General features: G+C 33.4%; 1 protein-coding gene and 1 long non-coding RNA gene across 3 annotated transcripts; one reads left to right on the forward strand and one right to left on the reverse strand.

Moving 5' to 3' along the window:
- Positions 1-1500: 1500 nt before the first annotated feature.
- On the forward strand, positions 1501-5180 carry LOC140184380 (uncharacterized). The gene is made up of 2 exons (XR_011880862.1): positions 1501-2840; positions 4253-5180. It is a non-coding gene; the product is annotated as an uncharacterized lncRNA (long non-coding RNA).
- On the reverse strand, positions 4024-8704 carry LOC112795843 (DUF21 domain-containing protein At4g14240-like). Of its 2 annotated transcripts, XM_025838028.3 has the most exons (13): positions 8337-8704; positions 8164-8240; positions 7652-7735; positions 7443-7556; positions 6866-6949; positions 6674-6745; positions 6404-6471; positions 5742-5829; positions 5572-5645; positions 4752-5121; positions 4616-4662; positions 4461-4536; positions 4024-4365 (listed from the first exon to the last, which is right to left on the reverse strand). In XM_025838028.3, exons 1-13 carry the CDS (start codon positions 8578-8580, stop codon positions 4270-4272), a joined length of 1494 nt encoding a protein of 497 aa, XP_025693813.1. In that variant the 5' UTR covers positions 8581-8704; the 3' UTR covers positions 4024-4269. The 2 variants fall into 2 exon arrangements, with proteins under 2 accessions (XP_025693813.1, XP_025693812.1); XM_025838027.3 differs by having other exon boundaries at positions 4616-5121; positions 8337-8694.
- Positions 8705-9716: the final 1012 nt, after the last annotated feature.

Here is a 9716-nt window from a genome sequence, read left to right on the forward strand (position 1 = left end):
GGTTATAAAATAATTCAGGAACTAAATTGAATTTAAAAGTGATAACAGCCACATCAGATATCCAACGTGGCGCCTCTCCATATACGTCAGCGCGCCGTTAAGGAATATTCCCCGGAAAATGCTTCAGGGACGACCGTGAAACACTTGTGTTAAATTCGGGGATAATATTGAGGCCAGTGCAAACTTAAGGACCACTTTGAGAGTCGAGTGCAAGTTCAGAGACTACTCTGAGGTTTAACTCTAAATATTATTAGTATTTTATATAAAGTTGATAATAAAAAATTATTAAATAATAATTCATTAAAATCTGTTAAATTATTTAACGTTTTTATACTATTAATTTTATGTCAATAAAAATAACTATATGTGAATTTTTATTATGGTTTAAAGTTATCATTACATGTATCGATATATTTATTATTTATCTATTATTCATTTATTGAAACGAATATTTTATTCAAATGACACGTCAACTTAAATTACGATAACGGATGAATTATTACAATAATATGGATGACTTTTATGGGACACACAAAACTCATTTACATTATCTGTCTCTATAAAGAATGTCCAAAAACACTGCTGTTGTTGTAATCTCAGTTAGTCACATCATAAAAGAAAAACAACAATGATGTACATTCATTCATCCATCTAACTCTTCCCATTATTGCACTCAATCAACCCAAGCTAATAAGCAACACAAATAATAGGGTTTCCTTCCAGCCTGGGACCTTTCTTTTCTCTCATTTCATCACAAAATTCCAACCCCATTGAAGTAACATGTCCCCCAAAGACTCCTTAATTCACAATCTTCCACAAATTAGCCTCCATTTGTGTCAACCCCATTGGTGTATCAATGCATCTAAGCCTCTCTAAGTGGCTCAAATTCAACATTGTTATTCAATTAGATTGATGGAGTGATGGACAATTACCAAAAGGCCCACAAGATTAGTTTTGAATGTACTTACGATCTTATCTTATGCTTTAAAGATAAGATATGGGAGCGTTTGCTTGGCAAATCTTCCCCTTAACAGTGAGACATTAATTTTTGACAAACTCATGAGTCACATGCTTCCAATGTGCATCTCACGTGAAGTTTCACAAAGTTTGTGTAAAAAACAAGCCTTGAGTTGTGTGTCTCTCACTTGAATTGCTTCAATGAAGCAAAGTTAAGAGAGGCCCCATAGGTTTGAAGGGATAATGATGTCACTGTTTTAGATAAGACTCACTTTTTTGGGGGCATATAATTAGTATTTAGTACTATAAACCTGTTATTAAGAATTTGACTATTTCCAAGCTAAAAGCTAAAATGTTTTGAAACTGGATTTGAAAAGAGATAAAGAGAGAGCACGTGCATTGGCTTGGAATATATGTACATTGTACAAGTGGAGCCTTTATATTGGATAAGGGCAATTGCAAAGTCTTGATGTATATGTTTACTCATGCCACATAGATTTTTTCCCCTTCAATAAATTGTGATGCTTGTGAAGTGAGTTTGAAGGCACTAAAACACTACATGCTTTTGCATACTTCCAATTGGAGCCTCATAGTACATAATGGGAAAGTTTGGTAGAAGAAGGATTGAGAAGTGTAGGAGAATTGTAAGGCAACAAAGGGGGAAGCTTTATATAATGAAGATGTGTATCTGTATGCTTATTAATTGGCATGATGAAAATTCTTAGGCAGAAGCACTTACTTTAACTTTTGGCTTTGTTAAATCAGCTTTTAGGGGTTATATATATGTGATATGTGATTACCCCTTTTCTTTTTTTATGAACTCTTGTATACTAGCATTCATATACAATGAGAATGTGTATTAACATATATATTTTGAATCACCCCTACCCTCAGAACAAATCTGTTTCTGTGTTTTTTTTTTTTTTTTGTCTTCAAAAGATATATACCTAAGGTAAAATAATATGGTCAAACATATGTGTTTGATCATAGTTCCTTACTAGTGCTCTGTTTCATATATCCCAAATGTATTTGAAATACTCATCTTAGTATAAACTAGTGTTAATCTCTTTCTTAAGTGTATAATTAAAAACTCAAATGTAGCTTTTAATTTTCTTTAAGATATGTCATGTTGGATCATTTGCTATTAAATTGACTATCATAACATTATATCGAGTGAAAGTCGTTACTATTTAGTAAAAATGTTAATTTATTTTCTATTTTCAATAACTAAAATTGACCAGATATCAAATTTATTAATTAAAAATATAAAATTTCTTTAATTTAAAAACTTGACATGAAGATAAAATTGACCTTTTTTTTGTATGTTTTCATCTTTTGCTTTCAGGATTTTTTCTTGTAATTTTGTTAAAAAAAAAAAAAGAAAAAACAGAAATTAAAAACAAGAAAGCAAACACAGATCCTATGTCTGAAGCAAAATCCTGGTTGTACCATGTGTATGATATCTTTATCTATCTGAGTGAGACACAGAATTGGCATGCTGAAGTTGAGGCACAAAATGGACATGTACTACATATATAGTTAGTCATAGAGACAATAAAATATAGGGAGATATTTAGAGAGACAGGGTTGGCCATTCCAATTAATTAGGATATGATGAGTTTTATAGCAATCTAAGTCCTTTTCAGGGGAGGGGGGGACAATATGAGAAAGAGACGGATAAGGCATCTATAAATTTTACTAGGAGAAGCCATCAGTGTCATTCATCATCATCCACTCACTAGGAAGGAAGTTTCACACTTTCTCCACAACCATTTGGAAGGCTTCACTTGCTGGAGCAGAAACTAAGACATATCATTTGGAGATAGATGCACACTTGCACAGTGATTATTCTGAGGTGGGAGAGAAGCAATTATGAACAAAAGGTAAGATCATAATTCATATTTAATATAGAATCAATTTTGAGTTTATGCATGGCTATGTGTTATCTGATATTTTTCCATAAAAAGTTTATTAGCTTTTTCCTTTTTGCATCTCTTTTGGTTTCTCTTGCATGTTAATTATTTTGCTTTCTTTGTTTGTTTTCCTCTGATTTTTTTTCCTTTTTTTATTTCTTTCTTCCTTAGCTTTTTTGGCCAACTTTTGATATGGTAAGCTTTCTTTTTATTCAACGAGAAAACTTTTGATCAATATCTATAGAGAAATATGTAGGTAGTCCTTTTTATTATATAAAAAAACTATTTTCCTTACTCCAAAAAAATATATAGTATAGATTTATTCCCTTTCCTTTTTCTCCATTTAAAAAAAGAAACTTTTATACATAAAGCGTAAAATTTACCTAGCACTAATATTTTAGATACTCATCTCCTATCTGATTCTGATCAGTATATCTATCGGATATACCATAATAAATATTTTATGAAATACTTTGATTTTTTTATTATATTATTTTATGTTATATGCACAAATTTTGCTTTAGATTATATGCACAATAAGTGTTTCGATGGACCAAAATAATTTTTTCCAATAAATAGTACTTTTGTTTCAACTAAAATAAATAGGAAAGTAGAAGAATCCAAAATAAAAATAAAATATTTTTAAACATAAATTACTCTGTTTTTCTATTTTTTTTATAAGAATTTAATTTTGGTACACTGTTAGTGTAAAATAATTTTACATGTAATTAATATAAGTAAAAATAACTACTTTTTATATTAATTAGGTGAATAATCATCCAAAAAAATAGATGTAATTGCACACTGCATAAAAATTAAACTCTTTTTTTACAAACACTAGGGTGCATTTGTTTTGTATTTTCATTTTTTGTTTTTATTTTCAGTGTTTTTTATTTTTTGGATTTTATGAAAGAAAGAGTGAAAATAAGAGATGAAAATAGAAGGATTTATTATTTTTACTGTTTTTATTCTACATAAAATCCAGAAAACAAAAGACATTGAAAATAAAAATACAAAATAAAAACGCAAACCAAACCAACCTATTCATATTTTTATTTTCTTTCCAAATGATACTTTTATTGCATTATTGCGTAAGAGTAAATCAAAGGTTGAAAGAGAGTAAATTAAAAAGAGTATTAACAAGTGAAGGTAGTTTTTGTTAAAAATACAAACATTTTTCAAAGATTAAAGATTTCTCAGTTAAAATTGAACTGCTATATGTAATCGGAGGTGCCAGATATACATCTGCATTAGCCCAGTAAGCTTGCACTATAAAACACTAGACGTGTTTATTGCCTTTCCAGAAAGAATATGAACATAATATTGTTAACCAAAAAAGTGATACTAACTAAGCTCATCAAATTGTCACTATTTCTCGGTAGGCTAGCTAAGAAGAAGTTCACTGGGAACCTGAAGAATATAACGAATCGTCCCATGTAGATCTCCTTGCAGTTAGCGCCTCATGTCGCCTCGGAGACTGCGGTTTAGTTCCTCCCTGGACGATCAAATCAAAAGCCAAAACCAGATATACATTATACAGAAAACATTGATTATATGTTCCAAAATTTGCTTTAACATGCGATCTCTTACCACTCCCTTAGCCAACCTTCGGATTGATGGCGCTCGTGCAATAGAGGAAGCAGCTGCAGCAGCAGCAACACGTATTCTGCAAAATAAAGTTTATAAGCAGCAGTTTCATCCACCTTTACAAACTTAGTTTCAAAACTTTACTCTCCAATATATACCTCTTATGAACATCAACATATTCATCTGTCTCATCCACAATCTCCTCCTGCACCATTGGAAAAACTTATAATCAGTCTTGAAGGAAAATGATCCAACTGCTGCAGATGGGAGAATATGTCGAAGACTATAATTTACTTGCAGAAGTTCTTCGAACACATCCTCTAGAGTGATAATACCAATCACTTCACCGTCTTCAATACTTTCTGAAAAACAACCATTTCTTATTATATCATTAGATTGCGAAGCATTTCGCTCCTTACTTCTGGGACTGAGAGCATCTGAGGGCTGGTCAATGTCAACAACAACACTCTTCGATTTTCCACTCTGTAGCAATGGCGTAGTCAACTGCGAATCCCCATTGTCTTTGCTTTCTTCATTTTTGTCTCCATCATTTGTTTGTGCATTTGCATTTCCTTTTCCTTTAGCTCTAACAACAGCAGCCATGTGACTACTGCCCTTTTGAAACTCATTCAGTATATCATAGAGAGGCATGTCCGATGGAACTCTGCATATAATCCCATGTTTAACATTAAATTGGAATGTTAAATGTTAAAGTTGTCAAAATCGTTTATTGCCTCCTCTTATTAGTGACATAGTAACAGAGACTATGTATCTAACAAAGCGGTTTGGAGTTACAGCTTTATAGCCCCATTTTTTAATTAAATAAAATGTTAATATAAGCTAAAAATTCAGCATAAAACAGGTATGTGATATGCAGTATCCCACATGTAAAATATATTATGTGGGAATTACACACATGAATTGTAAATTGCTATGAGTGAACTCATATGCCATACGTCACTTATTAGTGATTTTACGTCACTATAGGTAAAATTAGCCGTTGTCCATGCTTCAAGAAGCACAAAGGATTAAGGTTGTGCTAAATGTAATTAAATCACTCATGCACCTTCAGCTCATGCATTTAGGACAGTTTAATCATTGACAACAAACACACCGTGGAATTCTCCGGATTGAAACAGCACTGACAGGAGTCTCTGTTTCTGGTCGTACAGTTAGAAGACTTTTAACCTAATTCAAAAAGAGAAGGTGAGGAAAAGAGGATAAAATATAAAAATTGGAAGACTAAAAACAAAGCCAGAATGTGAATGAAGATGTAACACCCACCAGCAGTAGTCCAATAATATTTTTTGGATTTCCAGAATAGACAGGAACTCGGCTGTGCCCACGAGCAAGAATTTTCCCCATTGCCTCCCTAATTTGAGGTTCATTAACATACGTGTCAAGGAATAAAACAATGCATGCCCCAGTACATAAACTTCACATTTTTAGGTCCAAGAATTACACTCCCAAGTCCCATATTCAAGTGAAGTCAGGTTAGTTTTTTTTAGTTAAGATACCTTGAATTTCCACGCATTCTAGTGATCAATGCAGTGGAAAATATATCAACAACCAAAAGACCCTTACCGAGGAAATGAAGAATGATTTGTTGATTTCCTCTTCAAAGTGAAAATCCATTATCCAAAAATAATTTAAAAGTGCATTACTATTTTAAAAGGTTCGACACACATTCATGTTCAAAAACATGGACATGACCCTAAGATGATGTGTCCTTGATTTACAAAATGAAAGCAATTGAAAAAATAAAAACCACACACTGTTTCTGCACTCTCTCAATTATTATTATCATAGTTGCAATCTCTACATTGTAGTATTGATTAATATATGATATAACTGACTCTTAGCAAGGGTACAACTCAGAGTAATAAAATTTATGTCCAAACCAATAAATCTGATGAAGATAACACAAGCCGCATTGAGACACTCACCAATCCAATATTGAATTGACATCTAAAGAAAAAGTCGATTCGATAGGGGTCATAGCCTCTTCAGCAGTCTATTCGAAGACACACGAATAAGGAAGAAGAAAAATAGTGTTATTTAGAAGCCTTCTGCAAAAAGTGTGAAGAAAATATTCCTTGCACAAGTCAACAGCATACATGATATTTGATAATGAAACAGAATACAGGAAAAAGAAAACTCTACTGCACAGGAAAGAGTATACTGAAGTAAGGCTTAGTTGCAATTTGCAAACATACCTTTTCAGTTAAATCTAGAGCTCCACTGATAATTGTTGTCTCGTCATGTGAAAGATCACCACCTTTCCCAGCCTGAAAACAAGAAAATCCAACATTTACGGATCAAACACGATGAAGGATTAACAATACCGGTACATTCGGATAACTTCATCAATGCTGGTATGACTGATTCCATCATTAAGGCAATTGTACCTCCTTGCTGTGGATGGAGACGAGAGCTTTTAACTGTGCCCGCCTAAATAAAGCCTCATTATGTCCCAACAGGAAATCTAGAACCTGGGAAAAAAAAAAGATCAGTGAGAAAAAGGATCATCTGTAGGCATGACTAAGATAAATTCTGTCATTGTGCAAGTTAACTCTGCCTATGTTGTGCTTTATCTCAAATCTTTTGCAAAGCCAATCTAAGAGGAGATTCGTATTAAACAGTTGACAACCAGCATAAAACATTTCCGCTCTTCATGGACAGCATCAACAAAACACAAGACTTGTGAATTTGACTTAATCGAAAAGGAATTAAATAGTGCTCATTTGCTAGCACACTAAGCATAATACATCATATATCTATATGAAACTTCTATCAAAATTTATATAGAAATATTTTGAGATGATATCTATTCATTTCTACTTGTTTGTTCTTTTCTCAGTTATAATATACTGGCTAAATGATTATCCAATGAAAATTAATTTTACAGGTTAATGGATATATCATTGAGATTAACACTTCTGAACACAAAAGAATTGGTACTTCAGCCTATGAATGATAAGTCACCTTTCCAATGGGATAAGCAATTGGGTAACATATTATCATTAAAACTCGCACAAGAGATACGAAGTTGGACCCTACAGCAAGCCCATATCTACTGCAAATTGCCTGTGGAATGACCTGAAATCAGAGGGAAAAAGTAAGATTTGAAGAAAAAGGAGAAAGAATATTCATTGGACAAAAGTGTTGAAGCTAAATCGCTGACATTGACATACCTCCCCAAAAAACAGAACAAAAGTCACAGAGAGAATGATGGCAACAAATTGATTGAACAACTTATCCAAGTATAACGGAAGCGCCTGCAGATTACAACTTTCAAAGTCAACGTAAGCGTATGTATGCATTAAAAATATCATTCAGATATTTGAATGCGGGTCACTAAGCAATGACTCCAAAATCCAAAAAAATGCAGATTCCACATGCAGAGCAATTCCAATTCATCCATCATCAAAACCATTTTAAACGAGTGATCCAAATAAGCATAGCACATAATAAACCATAATGTGTCTGATCCACATTATAATATTGTATTATATTATATTATATTATGATGGTGTTCTATTTTTTTCTAATTTAATCACTTCTACAGTTCTGTTCTACCTATAAGTATAAGCTCTCCTCAGTGATTTTGTCCAATAAACCACCACATTCTTGAACTAACAACGTCAATATTCCAAATTCCAGTGAAAAATCTAGCATGAAAAAGAAGGAGCATTAATTCAGTTACCTCCATGGCAGCTGCATTACACAGAAGCAGAGTCACCAGAAGCTGGTGTTGTTTCTTAACCACGGGAATTATAGTCGCTGTACACAAAAGAAAAAAAACGCAAAAATCACATTGAGTATTCGAAAATCTCGGAATCGGAGAAATTGAATGACGCAGGCAACGAGTAAATGAACCTGCTTGCTTTTTCTCGGTAGGAGAACCACTGCGTTGAAGGATCTCGAGGTCGACGAGGCCGAGAGACATGAGACCTAGGGTTAATCCGGACATTATTCCGGCGAAGAGAACGAAGAAGCACGAGAGTCCGGCGTAAATGAACCACCACACCGATCCGAACGGAATGCCTCCCTCGTGGCCGCTGAGTTGGTTCCGAGTCAGAAACCGAGTCACCATCAACGCGTTCACCACATTATTCATCATTCTTCTTCTTCTTCTTCTTCAGTTTCTTTTTCTGGTTCTTTAAAGTTTTCTTCTTCCTTCATAAGCTTTCGTTCGTACTTCAGTTTGCAGTTGCAACTGACTCGTCGCTCGTTAGACACGTGGCGCGTTTAGGAGGCGAGGGACGTTTTTTGTTAGGATGCATGGATATTCCACTTGTTGACGTGGACCAAAACGGACGATCACGGAGGCCTTCCATCTCGCCATTGACGAATCCTGGCCGTTAAGTCTTATATCATCATGGAACACGGAGCCCAATTATTGGGAATCGACTTTCTTGATGCTACTTTCAGATTTTGTTCTTCCCTTTTTCTTTCTTCTAGGCCTGTTGGGCCATTTGTGTAGGAAAAAAAACAATTTGTTTTTGGGTCATAATAATACCACACTCACAAACTCATAAGTCTGTCTCTCATCAAGCTGCACTAAAGTTCAAATCTCAAGAATGGAATATAGAATCCTTTCTAATATGTATAGTAAGGATTGTAATAGTAATATCCCCACAAATATTTTTAATAAAGTATGTTGAATTAGGAGTTTTGTAACTATTCTACTCGTCGAATTATAACTCATCAAAAATTCAACTTGTTTCATTAAAAATATTCTTAGACTAAACTTGGAATTATGATATGACTATTACAATTCAATGATATAATTTGCACGTTACAAATCGACTTAATGAGTCATAACTTATCTTAACGGCACAATTTATAACAAAACAGCTAGTCGAGTATTATAACGGCCGAATGCAATATAATTGCCTTTTAATAGCATAATCATAATCAATGAAACTGTAAAAACACCTCTTTTTATATAAAGAAGGTAAAAGTATTTTCCCTAGACACATTGGATTTCGAATACTAATTTAAACATTGGAATGCCTTTACAGGTACTCACCCCATTTTATTTGTTTTCTCCACAAACGTGATACACTTTCGGACAAAAAGTTCGAACCACCAAAACTTGTAAATTTAGTGTTGAAGGCTATAGTTCGATACGACTCTTAAGAGCCGAGTTTTTCTCAGGATATCCATATGCAAGAATAGTAATATCTTCATCGTTATTCATCAACAATTTTTTTAACCATGCTTACACGTATATTTGAACATTTTTTAAATATA

The sequence above is a fragment of the Arachis hypogaea genome, chromosome 4, assembly GCF_003086295.3.
Source record: "Arachis hypogaea cultivar Tifrunner chromosome 4, arahy.Tifrunner.gnm2.J5K5, whole genome shotgun sequence".
NCBI classification, from domain to species: Eukaryota; Viridiplantae; Streptophyta; class Magnoliopsida; order Fabales; family Fabaceae; genus Arachis; species Arachis hypogaea.

What these genes read in the sequence shown, in the direction of transcription:
- LOC112795843 (XM_025838027.3), bottom strand. Translation starts at nt 8,580, where the DNA reads ATGATGAATAATGTGGTGAACGCGTTGATGGTGACTCGGTTTCTGACT. An exon ending in TTGCTTATCCCATTGGAAAG is followed by an intron (nt 6,950 to 7,442) that starts GTGACTTATCAT and finishes TTTTTTTCCCAG; the next exon opens with GTTCTAGATTTCCTGTTGGG. An exon ending in CTCTAGATTTAACTGAAAAG is followed by an intron (nt 6,472 to 6,673) that starts GTATGTTTGCAA and finishes GTCTTCGAATAG; the next exon opens with ACTGCTGAAGAGGCTATGAC.